This window comes from Girardinichthys multiradiatus, chromosome 9, assembly GCF_021462225.1.
Source record: "Girardinichthys multiradiatus isolate DD_20200921_A chromosome 9, DD_fGirMul_XY1, whole genome shotgun sequence".
NCBI classification, from domain to species: domain Eukaryota; kingdom Metazoa; phylum Chordata; class Actinopteri; order Cyprinodontiformes; family Goodeidae; genus Girardinichthys; species Girardinichthys multiradiatus.
Window position 1 is genome coordinate 2752239 of NC_061802.1, and position 23282 is coordinate 2775520.

The following is a 23282-nucleotide window of genomic DNA, read 5'->3' on the forward strand; positions in this document are numbered from 1 at the left end:
CTTTGGTCCAACTTCCTGCTCTTACCTTAACCCAGGTCAGATGTTCAGTGGCAGAACCTGAGAGGTTTGGTGGTGAAGATCCATCTCCACTAATATTTGGTTTTATTTCTCCTAGAAAGTCACACCTCGATCACAGTCTTAATGTTAGACTGTTTCCTCCATTCCTGAAATAGTCTGGATGTATTTTTAAGATCTAGGTCCTGTTGGATCACCTAGCTATGTCCACGTTTCAGCCATCTGACCCAAACTACCGCCTTAAATCCCAGAAATTTGGTGTGGATGTTCAGGACAACCCAAAAACTACCCAGGCCTGCATTAACTGGTAATAACACCAGACTGACATCACCATAGACTGAGAAGGTACTGACCAAGACAGAAGCTCCTGCTCCTGAGTCAACAGCTTCAGGCTGGACTGAAATCTGCAGTGGTCAAGACCCAAATGTCTTCTGGAGAAACGTTTGATGGTCAGACAACAAAAATCATCCCTTTGGGACACAAAGACAAAAAGGATAGTTGGACGATTCCAACTATCCTTTGGATAAAGGAAGCTTTTAAACCACAGAACGCTGTACTGACTGAAGTATCAGAATCAGCTTTATTGCCAAGTTCGTACATACAAACAAGGAATTTGCCTCCGGTACACTTTGCTCTTTGGTTTGTTTTTGCATTACAGAATATACAAATTTACAATGTACAATATACACATATATAATAATAAAAAGGTGCATTTGCAACATCTGTATGCTGTTGTTTTGTACTCTATTAAATGTTCATCAGAGAAACAGCCTGGGGGAAGAAACTGTCTCTGTGGCGGCTGGTTTTAGTGAACAGTGCTCTGTAGCGCCACCTGAAGGTAAATCTCTGAACAGTTTATGTGCAGGGTGTGTGGGGTCTGCAGAGATTTTAGCAGCTCTTTTCTTGACCCTTGACCTGTATAAGTCCTGGATGGAGGGAAGGTCAGCTCTGATTATTCTCTCTGCATTCCTGATTATTCGTTGCAGTCTGGACCTGTCCTGTTTTGTGGATGATCCAAACCTCACTGAGATGGATGAAGACAGGACAGATTGAATGATGGCAGTGGAGAAGATGACCAGCAGCTCCTGTGGAAGGTTGAACTTCTTGAGTTGCCTCAGGAAGTACAGTCTCTGCTGGGCCTTCTTTTGAACAGTGTCTATGTGTGAAGACCATCTCAGGTCCTCAGAGATGGTGGTTCCTAAGAACCTGAAGTGGTCCACGGCCGATACAGTGTTGTTGAGGATGGTGAGGGGGGTGTATGGGGGTGGTGTTCTCCAAAAGTCCACCACCATTTCCACAGTCTTGAGTGGGTTGAGTTCCTGGTAGTTCTGACCGCACCAGTGGACCAGCCGATCCAACTGCTGTCTGTATGCAGACTCATCACCGTCCTGGATCAGTCCAATGACAGTGGTGTCGTCTGCAAACTTAAGGAGTTTCACGGACGAGTCCGATGGGGTGCAGTCATTTGTGTACAGAGAGAAGAGGAGTGGGGATAGAACACACCCCTGGGGGGCACCAGTACATATTGATCTGGATCGGGAGAAGATGCTCCCCAGTCTCACCTGCTGCTGTCGGTCCGTCAGGAAGCTGTTGATCCACTGACAGGTGGAGGCTGGGACGTTGAACTGGGTGAGCTTCTGGTGGAGGATGTCTGGTATGATGGTGTTGAAGGCCGAGCTGAAGTCTACACACAGGATCCTGGCGTACGTCCTTGGGTGGTCGAGGTGTTGCAGGATGAAGTGTAGACCTAAGTTAACAGCATCATCTGCCGACCTGTTTGCTCGGTAAGCAAACTGCAAGGGGTCCAGCAGGGGGCCTGTGATGTCTTTCAGGTGCTTCAACACCAGCCGCTTAAAGGACTTCATGACCACAGACATCAGGGCTACAGGCCTGTAGTCATTTAATCCTACAATGGTGGGTTTCTTGGGAACCGGGATGATGGTGGATCGTTTGAGGCAGGAGGGGACCTCACATTTCTCCAGTGATTTGTTGAAGATCTTTGTGAAGATCGGAGCGAGTTGATTAGCACAGGCTTTCAGACATGATGGGGAGACGTTATCAGGTCCTCCAGCTTTCTTTGTTTTCATGCGCTGAAAGAGCCTGTTTACATCTTCCTCTGAGATCTTTAGTGCAGGCAGAGGATCTGATGGTGGGGGGTTGGTTGCTTTATGGGAGGAATTTGTTCCTGAATGGGATGTAGAGGGGATGATTTGAGGCGTGAACGGCTTCTTGTCACGTCTGCAGTAGAAGCCATTCAGATGGTTGGCCAGGAGACGACTCTGTTCAGGATGGGTGGAGGGGCTCTTGTAGGCAGTCAGGTTTCTCAGACCAGTCCATACAGCTGAAGTATCTCCAGTAGAAAGGCTGTTCTTCAGCTTCTCACTGTAGCTTCTCTTAGCTGCTTTGATCTCCTTTGTTAGTCTGCTCCTGGCCTGCCTGTACCGCGCCCAATCTCCACTGCTGTGAGCTTCTTCCTTTTCCCTGCGCAGATTCCTGAGGTGTGGAGCAGTTTGTAGTTTCTACAGGAAAGTGATCCCAAATACATCCAAACTGGTTTGGATAAAGCAGATAAACATCAAGCTTTCTGGGATGGTCTTCCCAAAGCTCCAACCTGAACCTGTTAAATGTTCTGGTCTGTGCTTGGAAACCATCCAGTTTAAATGAAGTCTACCAGAATGATTCCAGAAGCTTGTTGGTCGAGGTCCAACTCACCAACTCATTTTACGAGATATTAGTGGCTGTATGTATATATTTGTACCTGCATGTATTATTGTAAAGTTTAGTGAAAATTCTTGCTCCAGATTCATTTCCTGCTCTTTCTTTTATCATTTCGCTCTAAAAACAGAAAAGTTTAAATGCTCGGAGTGGAGCTGCTGCTCCTCCACATCAAGAGGAGCCAGTTGAGGTGGCTCGGGCATCTATACCGGATGCCTCCTGGACGCCTTCCTCGGGAGGTGTTCCAGGCACGTCCCACCGGGAGGAGGCCCAGGGGACGGCCCAGGACACGCTGGAGGGACTATGTCTCTCAGCTGGCCTGGGAACGCCTTGGGCTCCCCCTGGAGGAGCTTGAGGAGGTGTCTGGGGAGAGGGACGTCTGGGTGTCTCTGCTGAGTCTGCTGCCCCCGCAACCCGGTCTGGATGAAGCGTAAGAGTACGGAGACTTTTTTCTGCTTCTTTAAGATGAAATAATCTGTAATTTGTTTTTATTTATGGGACAAACCTTTTTTATACTTTGCAGCAACATTTTCATCTTTAAGAAATTCAGATGTCTTGTTTTCTCCAATGTCATGTTTTTATGAGATGATTTCCAACTTCGTTCGTTCGTTCGTCGTCTTCCGCTTATCCAGGACCGGGTTGCGGGGGCAGCAGACTCAGCAGAGACGCCCAGACGTCCCTCTCTCCAGACACCTCCTCCAGCTCCTCCAGGGGGAGCCCAAGGCGTTCCCAGGCCAGTCGAGAGACATAGTCCCTCCAGCGTGTCCTGGGCCGTCCCCTGGGCCTCCTCCCGGTGGGACGTGCCTGGAACACTTCCCGAGGAAGGCGTCCAGGAGGCATCCGGTATAGATGCCCGAGCCACCTCAACTGGCTCCTCTCAATGTGGAGGAGCAGCGGCTCTACTCCGAGCTCCTCCCGGATGGCCGAGCTCCTCACCCTATCTCTAAGGGAGTGCCCGGCCACCCTACGGAGGAAGCTCATTTCAGCCGCTTGTATCCGTGATCTCGTTCTTTCGGTCATGACCCAAAGTTCATGGCCATAGGTGAGGGTAGGAACGTAGACCGACCAGTAAATTGAGAGCTTTGCTTTTCGGCTCAGCTCTCTCTTCACCACAATGGACCGGCACAGCGCCCCCATTACTGTGGCAGCTGCACCGATCCGTCTGTCGATCTCCCGCTCCATTCTTCCCTCACTCGTGAACAAGACCCCGAGATACTTAAACTCCTCCACTTGAGGCAGGAACTCCCCTCCAACCAGAAGAGGACAAGCCACCCTTTTCCGGTCAAGTACCATGGTCTCGGACTTGGAGGAGCTGATCCTCATCCCAGCCGCTTCACACTCGGCTGCGAACCGCCACAGCGCATGCTGTAGGTCTTGGCTAGAGGGGGCCAGCAGGACCACGTCATCCGCAAAAAGAAGAGATGAAATCCACTGGTCCCCAAACCAGACCCCCTCCGGCCCTTGGCTGCGTCTAGAAATCCTGTCCATAAAAGTTATGAACAGGACCGGCGACAAAGGGCAGCCCTGCCGGAGTCCAACATGCACTGGGAACAGGTCCGACTTAGTGCCGGCAATGCGGACCAAACTCCTGCTCCGCTTGTACAGGGACCGGATGGCCCCTAATAAAGGGCCCCCGATTCCATACTCCTGGAGCACCCCCCACAGGGCATCACGAGGGACACAGTCGAATGCCTTCTCCAGGTCCACAAAACACATGTGAACCGGTTGGGCAAACTCCCATGAACCCTCGAGCACCCTGTAGAGGGTATAGAGCTGGTCCAGTGTTCCACGGCTGGGACGAAAACCACACTGTTCCTCCTGAAGCCGAGGTTCGACTATCGGTCGGACTCTCCTCTCCAATACCCTGGCGTAGGCCTTACCAGGGAGGCTGAGGAGTGTGATCCCCCTGTAGTTGGAACACACCCTCCGGTCCCCCTTCTTATAAAGGGGGACCACCACCCCAGTCTGCCAGTCCAGAGGCACTGTCCCCGACCGCCACGCAATGTTGAAGAGGCGTGTCAACCATGACAGCCCTGCAACATCCAGACACTTGAGGTACTCAGGGCGGATCTCATCCACCCCCGAAGCCTTGCCACCGCGGAGCTTTTTAACCACCTCGGTGACTTCAGCCTGGGTGATGAAAGAGTCCAACCCCGAGCCCCCAGCCTCTGTTTCCACCACGGAATGCGTGATGGCAGGATTGAGGAGATCCTCGAAGTACTCCTTCCACCGCCCGATAATGTCCTCAGTCGAGGTCAGCAGTCTCCCGCCCCCACTATAAACAGTGTTGGCAAAGCACTGCTTCCCCTTCCTGAGGCGCCGGACGGTTTGCCAGAATCGCTTCGAGGCCAACCGGTAGTCCTTCTCCATGGCCTCACCGAACTCTTCCCAGGCCCGAGTTTTTGCCTCTGCCACAGCCCGGGCCGCAGCACGCTTGGCCTCACGGTACCCGTCAGCCGCCTCAGGAGTCCCACAAGCCAACCACAGCCGATGGGACTCCTTCTTCAGCTTAACAGCATCCCTTACTGCCGGTGTCCACCACCGGGTTCTGGGATTGCCGCCACGACAGGCACCGCAGACCTTACGGCCGCAGCTATGGGCAGCAGCATCGACAATAGATGCAGAGAACATGGTCCACTCGGACTCTATGTCTCCAACATCCCCCGGGATCTGGTCGAAGCTCTCCCGGAGGTGGGAGTTGAATACATCCCTGGCCGAGGGCTCCGCCAGGCGTTCCCAGCAGACCCTCACTATGCGCTTGGGCCTGCCGAGTCTGTCTGGCTTTCTCCTCCTCCAGCGGATCCAACTCACCACCAGGTGATGATCAGTGGACAGCTCAGCCCCTCTCTTCACCCGAGTGTCCAAAACATGCGACAACAAAGTCGATCATCAACCTCCTGCCTAGGGTGTCCTGGTGCCAAGTGCACTGATGGACACCCTTATGTTTGAACATGGTGTTCGTTATGGACAATCTGTGACTAGCACAGAAGTCCAATAACAAAACACCACTCGGATTCAGATCGGGGAGGCCATTTCTCCCGATCACGCCTCTCCAGGTGTCACTGTCGTTCCCCACGTGGGCGTTGAAGTCCCCCAGCAGAATAATGGAGTCCCCGGGAGGGGCACTATCCAGCACCCCCGACAGGGACGCCAAGAAGGCCGGGTACTCTGCACTACCACTCGGCCCGTAGGCTGAAATGATAGTCAGAGACCCCAACCCGAAGGCGCAGGGATACAACCCTCTCATCCACTGGGGTAAACCCCAACACGAGACGGCTGAGCTGGGGGGCAACAAGCAAACCCACACCAGCCCGCCGCCTCTCCCCGTGGGCCACTCCAGAGTAGAAGAGAGTCCAACCCCTCTCAAGGAGATGGGTTCCAGAGCCCACGCTGTGCATGGAGGCGAGCTCGACTATTTCTAGTCGATATCTCTCGACCTCCCGCACAAGCTCAGGCTCCTTCCCCCCCAGCGAGGTGACATTCCACGTCCCTAGAGCCAGCCTAAGCATCCGGGGATCGGGCCGTTGAGGTCTCCACCTTCGTCCGCCACCCAATCCTCTTTGCACCGGTCCCTCACGGTTCCCCCTGCAGGTGGTGGGCCCACTTTTCCAACTGAAATATTTATATTTTCTTATTTTAAAAAAGCAAATTTCCACCTGGTTTTGATCTGATCAAACCAGTCAGGAATGCTAATAGGCACACATCATTTAGACGCCTGTGCACGGTGGCTTTGGATGTTTCTACTCCAGACTCAGTCCACTGCTTCAGCAGGTCCCCCAAGGTCTGGAATCGGCCCTTCTCCACAATCTTCCTCAGGGTCCGGTCACCTCTTCTCGTTGTGCAGCGTTTTCTGCCACACGTTTTCCTTCCCACAGACTTCCCACTGAGGTGCCTTGATACAGCACTCTGGGAACAGCCTATTCATTCAGAAATTTCTTTCTGTGTCTTACCCTCTTGCTTGAGGGTGTCAATAGTGGCCTTCTGGACAGCAGTCAGGTCGGCAGTCTTACCCATGATTGGGGTTTTGAGTGATGAACCAGGCTGGGAGTTTTAAAGGCCTCAGGAATCTTTTGCAGGTGTTTAGAGTTAACTCGTTGATTCAGATGATTAGGTTCATAGCTCGTTTAGAGACCCTTTTAATGATATGCTAATTTTGTGAGATAGGAATTTTGGGTTTTCATGAGCTGTATGCCAAAATCATCCGTATTAAGACAATAAAAGACCTGAAATATTTCAGTTAGTGTGCAATGAATCTAAAATATATGAATGTTAAATTTTCATCATAACATTATGGAAAATAATTAACTTTATCACAATATGCTAATATTTTGAGAAGGACCTGTAGGTGTCATTCCCAAGACGAATTGATGCTGTATTGGCTGCAAAAGGAGGCCCTACACCATACTAATAAATTATTGTGGTCTAAAACCAGGTGTTTCAGTTTCATTGTCCAACCCCTGTATATGCTTCATAGATGTCGGAATCTAACAGAAACGTCTGAAACAGCGCAGCCATCACTGTTGATGTTAATGAATGTTAAACATTATTATGGTTCTGAACCGGGTTTACTGCTGTGTTCTGTTGGCTTCAGTTCAGTTACCCGTTTAGATCCAGAGTCTGAGCTCCAAAACAAACAGAAACCTGTTTTACTGCTAACCTGTGTGAACGCGTTCCTCAGATCCGCTCAGTTTATTTCAACAGAACCAAACAGTTGCACAAACTCACCTCACAGAACAAACAGGTCCAGTTTATTCTGGTTCTGTCCCATCAATAAAGAAATCATGGCATTCATTACAGTCAGATTTAGCTGCCGTAAAATACCAGCTAGGAAAACAGTTAGTAAACAGCTAGTAAACAGTCATCTGTCTTTGCAGCATGTGGTGACAGTGGAGAGGAACAACTCATGATCCTCAGATTTTGGAACCACTGATCTAGAGTTTGAGACTAAAGGCCACATCTCCAACCGTAGTGGTATTTTAGGTTGAGGAACCTTATTTTCTATTTTACTGCTGTTATAACAAGTGTTCAATAGTCTAAAGACATATTTTGGTTCTTGACATTAAACCTTCTGCAATGTGTACTCTGCAGAACCTGAAACACAGGAAATGTAAAACAAAAATCTAAATAGACCTTCAGGAAGCCTGGAGAACCTCTGATCAGGACCTTATTACCAGATCACAGGAAGGAAAGCGTGGACAGCTTTTGCACCATGACATCACTTTCTGTTATTGAGAAGAACAGAATAATTAGATATTAACTCCGCTGTTGCTGGTGTGAGTCTGTTTCATTGAGCTCCAGCAGCTGTGACCTCTGAGGATTTTCCTGAAGGAGTAAAAAGGAAACAACAACAGATGCCACAACAAAGACAGCTGAGATCCCCCACATTTAAGCCTCTTAAGGCTGTAAGTCTGCCTGCAGCCGTCCTGCAGCAATGCTCGGCTCTGATCACTGATTATTTAATCCTTCCATGGAAAAGGTGAGCTTCTCTGGGGCTCTCATAGGTTTGTCTCCGTGCCAGGACGACCCCAGCACCTTGGAGACCATGGAGGAGCTTCTGTTACCAAGCGGTAAAGAGGAGACCTGCTCTGACCAGAGTTCTTTCGCTCCTGGAGCCACTGCAAGGACCCTGGGGAACCGGGTCAAGGACTACTTCATGGACAGGATAAGGAGGGTCCGGTGGAGGAACTGGAGGGATTTTTGCAGGAGGAACGGGCTGCTGACTCTGTCAGTTATAGCTGTGATCACCGGCTGTACGTTAGGCTTCTTGCTAAGAGGGACTCAGCTGTCCACCCAGGTACAGAACCAACCCGCTCCACTTTAAACATTCTGTTTTCTGGCTGGTCCTCCAACAGGGCTTGAACTAGGACTTTCCTAAACCAGGCCAGGCTCAGACACCCCACCAAACCCAAAGGTTGTCAACATTACATCCAGATTTAGTGGTGACTAACTGTAGCCAAGTTTACGTTAAGCCTGTTTAGGCCAAACTGTTTGGTTCCTGCTGCACATTTTACAGAATGAACCGAATAATAAGTAAGATAAAATAATCGAAGACTGAAAATCTTCCTAATATTACCGAGAAAATAAACCAGGTATTCATCTGAACATCTGATTTTCATATCTTCAGCATTTGAGCATGTGCCATAAAACTGTATAACATTGATGATATGCAGATGAAAAGTTGCCTTCATAAATTATGCAGCTTCTAAGGTAATCTGATCATTTAGCACAGGATAGGAAGCCTCCCATACGTTGTATTCACACAGTTTCTTCTCCCTCTCAGGGATATTTGCTTCTTTCTGCAGCTTGTTGAATAACTCAGAAACATTCCAGAGTCCACTTGTGCAGGGCGGTTATTGCCTCTGATGGTGAGTTTGAGTCTGAATGTCTGTGAAAGCTTCAGTTTCAGAGCAGAAACGTCTGATGATCACTTTCAGCCTCAATCATCTCCATGAGGTGCTGCTCAGACAACATCCAAACTCATCTAATATAAACCTTGTATGTCCAACTGACCCCTAACATCTTCCTAATATTTAGTTTTCTGGATCAAGTTTATGGAGATAATAACAGACAGAAAACAGATATAAACCAGCAGAATGTTGCCTTTAAACTGGATTTATTTTAGAACAGGCGCATTAAATCTGGGGTCCAGATAAATGGGTCATCAGCAGGAGTCTATAGAACCTGCTGTCAGGTTCAGGAGGTGATGAAGTTAAATCACGTCTGCTGGACCAGAGGAACATCTAAAACATGCTGAGAACCAGGGGCAAGCAGTACGTTCTAACACTGATCCAGAAGTTCTGATTAAAATCAGAAGGCCTGAGTTAAGATGTGAGTCCCTCAGAAACAAGAAGCAATTCTGTGTGGGTCCATCCTCATAAAGAGGGTGAGATGGTCTGGTTTCATTGAGAATGTCAGCTGGGGACTTCTTCTCCACCAGAATATAGACATATCAGGCATAACATTATGACCACTGAGAGGTGAAGTGAAAAGCACTGATCTCTCCATCGAGGCTCCTGTCACTGTGACTTATCAGGCAACATTTTGTCCTGAGAGTTGATTGTTTAGAACTAGTAAATGGGTCAGAACATCTCCAAACTGCAGCTCTGTTGGGGATCCTAGTCTGCATTGACCAGTGTCTATCACAGTGGTGACCCATCATCAGACTCACTGATGCACATGAGGAGTGAAGGTTGGCCCGTGTGGTCCGATCCAACAGATGAGGAAGTTAGAGGCGGCTCTGAGAGAAAAGTGTCAGATCCTCATAACTGTAGAGACCTGCAGAGTCATCAGAGGCGCCAACAGTCAAACCTCTCCAACAACAGGCCTGTAAGCAACAGAACTGGACCATGGATCTGGTCTGATGAGTCACATTTTATGTTTCATCACCTGAATTATCAGGTGTGGCCAACAATTACCTGGGGAACCCAAAGCACCAGGATGGGATGAAGACCTGCCATGTGGATGATCTACCTAAGCACTGTTGCAGGCCGTGTTCACTTCTTCATGGAGACAACTGAACAATGCAAGAATTCAGGAATGGTTTGAGGAGCCTTTAAAAGTTCCTGGACATCTGTCCAGTTGAGCATCTGTTGGATGTGCTGAACAAACTAGTCTGATCCATGGAGGTCCAACCTCACAGCTTCCAGGACTTGAAGGCTCTGTTATCACTGGTGGCACATTCCACAGCACACCCATAAACATGTTGGTATAAGGAGAAAATTAATATTCAATAAATTAATATGATTCATAAAAACACCAAAGCTATAAAAACCTAAATCCAAGCACGCAAAAATAAAAACAGCAAACAAAAACATCTAGAACATTAGCAGAACCGTGACGGTTCTTAATAAATTAAACTGAAATAAAACGATATATAATGAAAGTTAATAAAAAGCTCCAAACTTCAGCTAAAAGCCAGACTGAATAGATGCTGAGCTCCTCTCGGGTCCACAGCTGAGGGACGCCTCACCGTGAGTTCTGGTTCTCCTTCTAGGTACCAACAGAAGAACCTTTCCAGAAAACCTGAGGATTCTGGAGGAGCTCTAGAATGAAAGAACTTCTGATAACCAGAGTGCAATGAGACTGTTGAGGGTTTTAAGTACCACTAAGAGAACCTTAAAACCAATTCTAAAATGGACTGGTAGCCAATGCAGAGACTTTAAGTCGGTGAGAAGTGAGCTCACTTCCTGGTCTTCATCAGCATCCCTGCAGCTGGGTTCTGAAGAAGCTGGAATGGAGCTAAAGTTCTTTTAGGAAGCCCAGAAGCAGAACATTACAGTAATCTGTGCTACCATGATCTAATGTTTAAACTGTGAAGACTAGACGTCCTGCTTCAGAAGCTCCGGCTTTGAAAAATCCATCCATCCATGAGACTTTTCGTCTATCTGTCAGTCCGTTCATCGGGTCGTGGAGATGAAGTCTCCATGTGTCCGGATTTTCTTCTCTATGGATGAAGATGTTCTGCTGTTTCTGGGATGGAAAATGTTTAGTTTCTCTGTTCAGCTGATTTGGTTCAGATGTGTTAGATCCCAGCAGGACCAGAACCTGTTTTCTCCCAGAATGTACTGGATTTCAGACTAGGAGTCCATCAGTGTGGATCCATGTCTTTGTTGGAGTCTGAAGATGGAGGCTTTGAGTAGGTGTGGCTGCAGAGTTCAGAGGTCATGCTGTTTGATCCAAGTTTGTTTCCAGCTGGTGAATAAATATAAAATATAAATAACTGTTTCGCTCATTTTATGTATTTGTTTATTTCAGTGAAATGAAAGAAAAAAACTCTGTCCAGATTGAGTCTGGTTCATTTCTTCCCGGTTTGATCAGGATACATTCCACTTAGTCAGGGAGAGAGTTGGTCCTAAGATGCCTCAGCTTTAATATTTACTTCATTGTGAGGAAGAAGCTGCTTCTCTGTGACATTTTTTTAATTTAGTTTAAAAAAAAGCCTTTATTTCCTGCATTTATTGACCTAAATGAAAGTCCGGAAGCATTTGTAAGTGTTGGATTAAAGCAGCCGGGTCTGATTTTAGCAGCTCTGCTAATCTTTTTAAATTTAAACCAGAGTTTCGTCGTCTGGCTGAGTCCTGAAGCTTCATGATTAAACCTGGATCCATTTATCCTGGTTCTGGAAACTTTATGATCTAAGCTGAATCCTGGTTAATTCTGACTCTGTATAACCTGACCCGGTTCCTATTAAATTCATTACATAATTATTACAGAGTGAAGCCGTGCTCAGAATCAGATCCCACAAACTGACAGAAGCTTTGGAGCACAGAGACATTTCTGACTTATGTCTCTGTTCTGAGCTTCCCATCAGCTGGGTTTCTCTCTGTTCTTCCGGTTCTGCTCCGGTTTCAGCACAAACTCCCCACCTTTTATAATTTGTTAGATTATGTGATGCAGAACTGTTTGGTTCATTGTATGAAAGGCTTTTAAAAACCACGGCCTGGCTCAACTGAACCTAAAGAACAGTTATTTATTGAAGCTTTTCTTTGATTTATTCGATTGTCTAAATTCAGGAATGAAAACAACTCTTAGAAGTAAAAATTTGGGTGTTTCTGTGTTGTTTTCCGCTTCCTGTCATTTAGATGCGCAGAGTCTTAAAATCTGACCTGATTTTCTTTGAATTTTCCTGCTGTTATTTTGCTAAAATCACTGCTTAAAATCTAAATGTTTAAATCTACAGAAACTCTGCCTTTAGATTTTTAGTTAGTTTCTCCTACTTTTATCCTCTGCAGTCTGAATCAGAAATGATGTTCCTTTCAGGTGCACCGCGTTTCCTTAACATCTCATCACAATTAGCCATAAATTTGATTTAGAAAGGAAAATCTAGAGGTAATTTGGTTCATCCAACAAAGTGTTGCTGAAAGAAACTCAGCTGGAAGATGATACAGCCTCCAGGTTTGGGGAGAGAGTTTTCCTGATGCTCTGATTTTCCTTAAAATTGTTTTAAATTCCCAAAGCTGAAATAATTTTCAAGTCTGGGCACAAACTGATTGAAAAAGCAGCTAAAGTCCAAATAAATCCTCAGAAAGGTCTTCAGAAAACCTGGAGAACAGTTGGTCAGAATCACTTTTAAAATGGACAAGGAGATCTGGATCATAGCAAGGAAAACAGAAAAGGGGATGGGATTTTCCTGGTGGAATTTGTTGGGATGCATCGGTTTTCTTGGAGTCTAGTTGAGACCCAATTTCTATCCTTTTGGGATTTGGGACCAAAAACGTTGGCTTTAGTCTTGTCTGCATTAACCTGGAGGAAATTGTGACCCTTCCACTCATCAACATTTTGGACACTGACTGTAGAAGACAATAGCAAAGTGGTGATACACAGATATAAAGTTATATGTCATTGGCAAAGATATTGTAGGAGATAATGCAGAAGCTACCACCTGAGCTGGTGAGATTATAAAGATGTTAAATAAAGGTGCCCTTAGAATGGAGCCCTGGGGAACCCCTCTGGTGATCTTTTCTATCTCTGGTTTATAATTGCCAAGCAATAGTAAGAAGTCTGTCATATAAGATCTGAACCAGTTCACTAAGAACCAGACAGTCCAGGATTTTATGATCAGCTGTTGAACGCAAAGCAGACAGAGTCTGTTTCTTTAACTGTTTAAACTGTTGGTTTCCTGAGAGCATCAATAAATATGCAAAGATTTGAAAAATTTGACTAAACACAATTATGAGCTTTTTAATGGTGGATTTACATCACTTAATGTAAATGTAGGGAAGTCACCTATTAGATTATTAGCATTAATAGAATAGAATAGAAACTTCAAAACGTTTCAAAGAGATGGACACAATACAAACCATACACCAAAATGAGCAATAAATTCACACATGATAAAAAATGAAATCATTAACGGGTTATTGAGGACTGAGGTTGTGGATGGAATGAATGATTTTTTGTGTTTTGACTTTTTATCTCCTACCTGATGGAAGGAGACTTGGGGAGTAATGGAGGGGATGAGAGGATTCCTGATCACAGAGTGCTCAATCAGATGGGACAGGGAAACCTGTGATAAACCAATTATTTTGTTTGATTGATTTGTTATGAGTTTTTTATTATCACTATTATTAACCTTTATTTCACCAGGAAAATCTCTTGAGATTAAGAATCTCTTACAATAGAATCCTTGCCAAGACATGAGTGCAGATGTAGATGGACCAAAAATCAGATTTTTTTGGACTATTTGAACTGTGGCTGATTTATGCCTCAAAAGACTGTAATATATATTTTTAAATACATTCATTATACATACTAAAACATATGTAAATATAATTTTATGTTCATATTACCCATCCCTTGCATGTCGTTATTTATTGTTGAGTCTTATTCTCTTATCTTCGAGTGAATTGATCTTCAGGCTTCGCTACACTAACTGCCTATTTCATTTAACCAAGCTAACTCCTAACAGCTCTTATTTTATGCTCCATTATCTTTTTTACTGGTTGAATCAAATAACTTACCATTAAAAACTGCCCTGATTATATATCTGAAAATGAGAAGAAATCAAATCTTTATATTTTATATTTTAGTGAAAAAGTTGCGATGATGTAACTTTGAGGGGCTGAACATTCTGGGGCGACGATGGTAAGATATCATCTGTTGGAGCTCTGCTGATGCTGCTGCACACCTGGAGAGGTCACCTGGAGAGGTCACCTGGAGAGGTCACCTGGAGAGGTCACCTGTCCATCACTTGACGGATCCAACCAAACATTCAGTCACTTCAGAGTCAGAAATCTGCATCACAGCAGCTCCTGATGATTGTCTGCAATATTCCAGCTTGTTCTCAGCTCTGACTCTGCTCACACTAAGAGTTCTGCAGGTTTTAATGAGCAGATAGAGATCCGGACCTGCATGACGGCACTGGTACTGCCCACACCTGTTAGAGGGACCCAAACTAACCTAATTCACCTTCAAGATTTTACTGCACCGATGCTGAAACATGTTCTAAAGATTCAGTCACATCTTTAAAAACTGCTGACGTTTTTCTCCGCAGGCTAAGATCTACTTCTCTTTTCCTGGAGAGCTGCTGATGAGGATGCTGAAGATGCTCATCCTTCCTCTCATCACGTCCAGGTAGGAACAACAAAAACTGCATTACACTGTTTAAAATGTTCTACCAGGAAGTATTTAGTTCTGGTTCTGCTAACAGTCTGATTGGTACATTCTGGTTTGTGTGGACCATTTTCCTGATGCCTCCACTGCTGTTTCTCTGTGGGTTGTTTTGGTTTAAACCCTTCATCTTCTGACTGAGTCTAAAGAAGGACCCAAGGGCAGGCTTTGATCCACTAGATGACAGAATCAGAACTCTCAGAGTCAGTAAATGAACCAGGACCTCAAACAGCTCACAGACAAACCAGGAGGGATTCACGCTCAGTGCTGTCATTTACTGCAGGTGCGCTGGCAGGAACCTGAACTGATGGCATCAACTCAGTAGTTATAAGGATGCAGGTCCTATTGCTGCAAAACAAGCCTCATCATCATCACTCCATCACCATGCTTCCCAGTTGGTTTGAGTTGTTTCCTTCAAACTTGGAACTGTGCGTCTCAACCAAACATCTCTACTTTAGTCTCATCTGTCGTTGGCACATTGTTCCAGAAGTCTTGTCCTTCATTCAGATTCAGCTTATCCAACCCAAGGGCTGGCACCAGCTTGTATTTAGAGGGAAGAGGTTTTCTCCTTCAACCTTTCCAGAAAGCCATAGTGCTTCAGTGTTTTTTTCTACCTGTCCTGTCATGACCTGGAACCTTAAACCTGCATACTGATTTCTGTAGAGTATGAGATGGAGCTTCAAGGTTTTGGTAATTTCTCTTAGATGTTTTCCTCTTGGGAATAATCTTTTTTCCTGCAGACCAATGGACTTCAGATAGTTTGGAAATGACCTTAGAACTCTTCTCAGGTTGATGGACAGCAACAGTTGCTTCTCTAAGATCATTGCTGATGTTGTTTTCCATCCTGGCATTGTGTAACAGATATCTGAATGCTCTTGAGCAGCAATCTGACAGATCTACTGCTTTTCAGAGGTGTTCACACTGATAATGATCAGTTAATCTGATACTTTCATGTTGTAGAAACATCAAGGTTGGACAGATTGAAAGACATCCTGTGCTGTTTTCCAACTGAGTGTGACAGCAAGCAGCAGATATTTTTATGTTCCAAGTTAAAACATTCAACAGTTACATAGGAGATAATCTGACCCTGAGATGGTCCTGTGGCTCTGTGGTGGACTTTAAACTTTAAGCATCTGTCCTTCTCTCTGGACGGGCAGCTTGATGTCAGGTCTGTCATCCATGGAGTCCAAGGCATGCTGCAGGATGGGCGTCCTCACTGTTACCTATTACCTGTGGACCACCTTCATTGCTGTGGTGGTCGGCATCGTACTCGTTCTCATCATCAAACCCGGCACAGGGACGGAGATGGATAGCAACCGTCTGGGCGGTGGGCCAGTCATGACCTCGGCCGATGCCCTGCTCGACCTGATCAGGTGAGGGATGTCAAAGGTCTTCTGTCCATGGCAGAGGTCCCTGGTTTTTGTGCTGGGGAAGGTCACTTGTCTGAATGATCTACTTTAATGTTTTTCTTTACAAAGTTTTGAAAGGGCGACAAAAGGAGGCCGGATGTCAGAGACTTGATGTTATCTTGCTTCAACCACTAACTGCTGTGTATTTTACTGGGATTTGCTGTAACAGACCAACACAAAGTGGTCGACAACTATAAACGTAAAGGAAAGTGGATTACCTTTATTTACAAGTTGTCCAGGATTGTCCTACATCCAGGACAATCCTGGAAAATAACCCCTTACAGACTGCTGGACCTGAAGCCAAAGGAGGTTCTCCAGAGTACTGACTCATTTGTGAAGGTGTTAGAACCATGAATTATTTTCATCCACTTCATATTTTTGTTGGTCTGTCACATAAAATTCAAATACAATTCACTGATGTTTGTGGTTGTAATCCAACAAGATAAAAACAACAGTTTAAGTGGTGGAAATACTGGAAGCTGTTACATTTCGTGTTTTTTGATGCACTAAAAAAAGACAACTTTTTATTATTGGGTTTAACCGACCGGCTGTGATAGCTGACAGGTCGTCTGATGACATCTAATATCAGCTTCCTGTTGCTTCAGCCTGGAGTAGAGATACTTTTAGGTGGTTTAAATGTCAAAAATATATTGAAAATGTTTTAAATGAAAGAATGAACAGATTTTACTCCCATCCTAAAGGAAATGATATAGTCAGTCATTTTCTATACCGCTTCCTCCATAGTGGGTTAAGAGGAAGCTGGTGTGTATCTCCAGCAGTCTACGGGTGAGAGGCGGGGTCACCCTGGTCGGGTCGCCAGTCCATCGCAGGGCAACACGCAAACAACCAAGCACACACTCATTTACACACCTATGGGCAATTTAGGAAGACTAATTAACCTAACAGGTATGTCTTTGGACTGTGGGAGGAAGCCGGAGTACCCAGAGAGATCAGCGGAACACAGCAGTCTGCATCATGAGAGACAGAAAGCCAGAGGATGCTGCAGTTTTCACTGGCATGAATGAAGCTGGCTGTTCAGCTGAATGTTTTATACAGGAATGATCAAAACAAACTGCTGAGGGTCAACAAAACGCCAGTGATCTCCGCTGCTGCACGTTTGCAGACCGAATTCTTGTGCACGCTCTAAAAGGAGCTGCAGGAGCAGGTCGAACACTTCGCCATGATCCTGCTGACCTCTGAGCATGCAGCAGCATACAGCCAATCACTGAGCTGCTGAGGAACAGTACCAGCCTATTGTCGTCATATTACAGAGAGCAGAGTGAGCTTCTGCAGGCTGAAATGTTGGTTACTTACCTGCAGTTTAAAATAAATTGTATTGTAATTCAAATAAAATTTAAAAAGCATTTTTTATGTTTCTGTCCAAATGTTTCATATTTATCTGTGTTTGTTGTTTCACACAAATCACATTATTGTTTAAATGTCTGGAGAAAACCCATTTTTTCTGAGGAATAGGCTTCATTTGTGACTGGATTCTGATCACTGATCAGCCACAACATTATGACCTCTGAGTAATAGAATTACTGATTTTCTGATTGCTACTATCAGTAGGTGAGATCTAACAGGCAGCAGGTGGTGTTTCCTTAAGGTGTTGGTCATAATGTTTTGGCTGAGTCAACAAAGCACAGCAGATAAGGCGTTCCTTGTTTCATCTGGAGCAGTTTTGTGTTTTGGGATAGATTTACATGGAGCGTTCTGTGGTCCTACCGATCAGCTCAGTCAGTCTTTAATGGCTTAAATGAGCTCCTGACCAATAATAATCATCACAATATCAGGTGATGAATGTATTTCAAAGGCAAAGCAAAGGTTATCATCATCTCAGCCACATTAAGTATTCAGAGACAGAAAGAGACAAGGCTCAGAGTCCACCGTGTAGCAGAAATACAGGACAAACATACCATAGCATACATGGTGCAGAGGAAAGAAACAATATGAGTAGCTGTGTGTAACAGAGAACCCTGTGCTGTAGGACTCTACGATTATACCTGTGTTTTTCTCTGCTTTTTGTTTTGATGATGACAAATAAAACCACAGGAACGTTTAGCAACAGATGAACACCTCAGACTGTTAAAGTTCTGGTTTTGATGTTGCAGGATCATGAAAGGTCCATGTGGGAGGCCTGGGGGTTCCTGAATGATGTTGCAGACCTTGTGAGGAATCTTAAAGAAAAGGTTCTGGAGTGATGAAAGAAGCGCCCAATGTTTTCTGCTATTTTCACGATCCTCTGCAGGAACTTACAGTTAGATGGGTTGCTGTTACCAGACTGTGACACAATTAGTTAGAATAATCTCAGTGGCGCTTATAGATCAAGGTCAGGATGGGAGGGGGGGAGCCTCTGCACATCCCCTCTATATGCTGTCTCATGATCCCTGCTGATCAGTCCCTACACCGTCGTATCATCTGCAAACTTCATGATGACGTTGATTTTGTGCATGGCTGTGCAGTCATGAGTGAAAAGGGTGAAGAGCAGGGGACCGAACACACAGACTAGTGAAACTCCAACGCTCACTGGTTGTGAAGTTTTCTGTTTATTGTTACATTTACAGACACCACTCAACAACAGATTTATCTTGTAATTAAAACCAGGAGCATTTGTCATTTTAGCTGCTAAGCTGTGAAAACAGGAACAAAAAGGATCAGTAGAAGCTAAAATGAATTCTCCTCTCATTCTTTCACAGAAACATGGTTCCCTCCAACCTGATCGAAGCCACATTCCAGCAGGTAAACTCAACGCAGGTCCGAAGTTACCATCAGTTCTGCTTTGTTTCCTTCCTGTGACAACCTGACTTTGATTTTACAGTACAAAACGGACCTGATCCCCATTCTCAAAGTCCCAGTCAGAACCATCCAGCCTAACTTTGTCTATGTGGTCCCTGACGACAGTGACCCTAAAGGACGGACAGTCTACCTGGAGCTGACTCCGCCCCCAGACGTCATATACAAGACAAGTCCGGGCAGCAGCCAGCAGATGAATGTCCTCGGGATTGTCATCTTCTCCGCCACCATGGGTGAGCAGGATGAGGGACAAAGTCAGGTTGTCTGACATATAACCATCCTGACGTTTTCTCCCTCAGTCTGAAAAGGTTTATATTACCAGAAAAAAAAAAAATCATCAGACCTGATCCTCTGTAGCTTCACTAAGCCTCTTCTGGAGTTCAGCAGCCACATTTCAGCAACATTAGTTCTACTTTATTTGATAAAACATGAAACATTTGTTCATTCTATTCTTCAGGCTGTAGAAGAACATTTCAAATGTTAATACAGAGGACTGAGTATTAGTTCCTCCCTCCTGTTTGCTGTTTATTTCTCAGTCAGTTCAAGTGTTCATGCAGGACATTCAGGGTGATCTGATCAAATAACAGATTAGATTTTGTTTAAATTCAAACAGTTATGGCAGTTTTATATTTGTTCTCTGATAAAGGGTAACATTTCGAAGCTATAGCTGCTCTGAAGATTGACCTTCTGTGTGTGCAGATCAGAAACATGTCGTCCTGTTCCTGCAAAATGAACCTTTTTTAACTTGCAAAACCTCAACAAGATTCAAGTAAAAATGTCCAGAAGAGCATTTTTGTTGTTCAGAGAGTACACGTGGCTGTTGTGCAGGTCTGCTGCTGGGCAGGATGGGAGAACGTGGAGCTCCGCTGGTCAACGTCTGTCAGTGCATCAATGAGTGTGTGATGAAGATCATCAATGCTGCTGTGTGGTGAGTTAAAGTGGTCTGGATCGGCAGTTCTCCAGGATTTCTGAAGGGCTCTCTGAGGTTCTCCTTGGACCTTTGCTTCTTTTTCACTTACTTTAAATCCTGTACCTAACCTGAACCTAAGGGTCTGAACCAGTGTCATGTTGACAAACTAGAACTTTATGCCCGTGGTCACCAGCACCTGTTCACTAAGGCACAATTTTCAAACAGACGTTTCTAGGTTTGAGATGTTCTGGTGGTCTGTTAGTGTGCACATCAAGACTGGAGGACAGTTTGGACCTGACCTGCTGACCCATTGGGGGGAATACGTGTCTGTGGTGTTATTGGATCCTCTGCAGGCAGGACTTTGCCTCCCCAGGTTCACCATCTGAACTGATTTAAATCAGTCCCTTTACTTATTGACAACATGGCAGATATGGGTCATATATGGGTTGGGAGTCCAGGTTTGGTTTGATTCTGGTTCCTTGTTGCAATACAAATCTTCCTCATGAGTCTATAATCATTTGATGAAAGAAAAACTTTGGCTTCTCTTACTGTTGTTTTTGCTTCAGGTTAAACAAACAACTGTAACTGTTCCCTTAGTTGATCTCAAGGTATTACAGTGATTCATTTTAGAGAACCAAACCTTTTACAACAGGACCTCTGAGCGCAGATTTCAGAGTCTCATCTTTTTTAGGCTCCACCTTAAGGACAGTTTGTCTCCTCAGGTATTTCCCATTTGGGATCATCTTCTTGGTGGCAGGGAAGATCTTGGACATGCAGGATCCGAGCACGCTGGGAAAGAAGCTGGGCTGGTATGGCGTCACTGTCCTCACTGGCCTCTTCGTTCACGGCCTTGTCCTCCTCCCTCTGTTCTACTTTCTCCTCACCAGGAAGAACCCCTTTAGCTATATCCGGGGGTTGCTGCAGGCCATGGTCATCGCGCTGGCCACCTCCTCCAGGTCAGTCCTGATCCAACATCCTGCATCATCCCCAGGTTTGAGAAAAAGGAGTTAAACGTTTATGTTTCTTAGCTCTGCCACACTGCCCATCACCATGAAGTGTCTGCTGGAGAACTGCCACGTTGACCGGCAGATCGCTCGCTTTGTCCTGCCTGTTGGAGCCACCATCAACATGGACGGCACGGCGTTGTACGAAGCTGTGGCGGCCATCTTTATTGCTCAAGTTAACGATTATGAGCTGGACTTTGGCCAGTTAGTCACCATCAGGTAAACAGGCGAAGACTTTCATTTACCGTGAACGGAAGCAGTTCAGGAAACAGTGGATCTGTATAGAGGAAGAGATTCAGCAACATGCAGATGAAACTCTGATTTATTCTTTAATAAAAAGCAGCTCATCACTCACTGCCCATCTCCCCTCGTCTTTCAGCATTACAGCCACAGCTGCCAGCATCGGAGCAGCAGGCATCCCTCAGGCCGGACTGGTTACCATGGTGATCGTGCTCACCTCTGTGGGCCTGCCGCCTGATGACATCACACTAATTGTGGCCATTGATTGGATCCTGTAAGTATTTAATATAAATGTAAATTAATTTGAGCACAGCTGGTTCCCCCTTTTTTTGAGTCTCACGGCGCCCCCTTCTGGGTCTGCAGCGACAGGTTTCGGACCATGATCAACGTTCTTGGCGATGCCCTGGCTGCAGGGATCATTGCACACCTCTGTCGGAAAGATTTTCCACTGAATGAAACCGGAAAGGTAAAAACACAGCTGATGTTTCAATCTTACAACAGTCTGAACGCCGGGTATGTGCTGCAGGGTCCAAATCCTTTTGCTTACCACAATGTATTGGGTTTGGTAGGTAGGGTGGGTACAGCCAGGGAATTACCCACACAATCACAAAAGCAGCAACAATTAACTTCCCAACTGGGTCGGTCCTCCTCTATGTTGGTTCCCATTCATTGCGGATTTAATTACTTCAAAGCTTCATGGATGCTTCTGGTTTTTCTAAATAAAACCACACACATTCCTCTCATCAAAACCGTGGCAGTGACACTAATATTTTCTGATTACTCCACGGCATACCAACAGATCCATGGGCCGGTGTTTGAGAACCCCTGCTGTAAAGGAAGGAGTCAGGTTTCAGGAAAGCCACCGACCTTCCAGCAGTTCCTCCTGCTCAGTGGGCATGTTGTGATTTTTTTAGAACATTTAAGACTGTGGCTGTTTTCCAGGAATGCGTGGCCAAGAAGGTTCTCATACTGTTGTAGTCTACAAGTCTTAGTTCTTTCATTGTATTTCAGTCAGCTTTTTAGTTTGTCCTCCAGATTCTTAGATCTCCAGTTTACCTTTGTGTTATCATTGAGTTTCCCATCTTCTGATGCATTTTAGTGAGTAAATGAAAATAAAGCTGATTATGTTGATGATGGTTAGTTTTAACAGCTTTATTTGTCCTTTGCATCATGTTCTACCAGGAAGCACTTCATTCATTCATGCAGATTTTGATCAGATTAGATGACAACAGCTCACTGAACCAACAACCACAACAGATTACTGCTCCCACTGCCACTTTAAATCCTGCAATTTAATATGACTCCGCCCCTTTCTCTGCAGGAAGAGCTCTCTGTTGCTGGGTAGAAAATTCCATTTATCCAGAACATATTCTGCCCTTTTCTGACTAGTCTGTTTATTTTACAGAGTTAATAATGAATATTCCTGACACAGATCATCAGCTGGCCTCTCAGCTCTGTTTTCTCTGTTTAACAAATCAGCTTTGTCAAGCTTTCCTCAAAATATTAGAGAAGTTTAACAGGTTGGAGGAAGCTACATAATATAAACGCTTCTTTCTGAATAAACTAAACAGAGATTTGCATAAAACTGAACAAGCTAAGAGCAGGTCAAAGTTGAAGAAAAACAGCCAGCCCTCATGGAGGGAGGAGACCAAAGAAAAAGCTCAAAATGTTGTCTTAAATCAGCAACACATAAATCAAAGATTAGAAAATCCAACATGTTTTACTAAACAAAATATTACTAATTTTCTTATTAAAAAAAACTTTGTGGATGTAGAGATTGATTTGTTTTGGCTCCCGATGGACTAAACTGTTTGGGTCTTATTCAGTGGTTTCTGCTAAACGTTCCACCAGCACAGTTGGAAGATGAAGACTGAAGCTCAGGCTTGGTGTGTTGTTGGAAGTTACCTGAACATCTAGAGATGTCAGACGCTAGCGGGTTAGAGTTTTTCATTGACCCATTTAAATGAGTTCATCCCTAAAACATAGCTATATCAAATAGATTGGCTGCACCACACTGATATATTTATTAAGAAAGAAATGGTTCATATTTAAATCTAACAGTTTTCCATGTTTCCCTGCAGTCGGTGC

At 45.1% G+C, this 23282-nt stretch overlaps 1 protein-coding gene across 1 annotated transcript; it reads left to right on the forward strand.

Annotated features, from left to right (window-relative positions):
- Nucleotides 1-8206: 8206 nt before the first annotated feature.
- On the forward strand, nucleotides 8207-21472 carry slc1a8a (solute carrier family 1 member 8a). Its single transcript, XM_047374695.1, has 9 exons — nucleotides 8207-8524; nucleotides 14723-14802; nucleotides 15996-16211; nucleotides 18944-18986; nucleotides 19066-19273; nucleotides 19869-19968; nucleotides 20673-20906; nucleotides 20979-21173; nucleotides 21334-21472. The coding sequence occupies exons 1-9, from the start codon at nucleotides 8273-8275 to the stop codon at nucleotides 21470-21472; spliced, it is 1467 nt and encodes a 488-aa protein (XP_047230651.1). The 5' UTR covers nucleotides 8207-8272.
- Nucleotides 21473-23282: the final 1810 nt, after the last annotated feature.

What these genes read in the sequence shown, in the direction of transcription:
- slc1a8a (XM_047374695.1), top strand. Translation starts at nt 8,273, where the DNA reads ATGGAGGAGCTTCTGTTACCAAGCGGTAAAGAGGAGACCTGCTCTGAC. An exon ending in TCGAAGCCACATTCCAGCAG is followed by an intron (nt 18,987 to 19,065) that starts GTAAACTCAACG and finishes TTGATTTTACAG; the next exon opens with TACAAAACGGACCTGATCCC. An exon ending in CATCTTCTCCGCCACCATGG is followed by an intron (nt 19,274 to 19,868) that starts GTGAGCAGGATG and finishes GCTGTTGTGCAG; the next exon opens with GTCTGCTGCTGGGCAGGATG.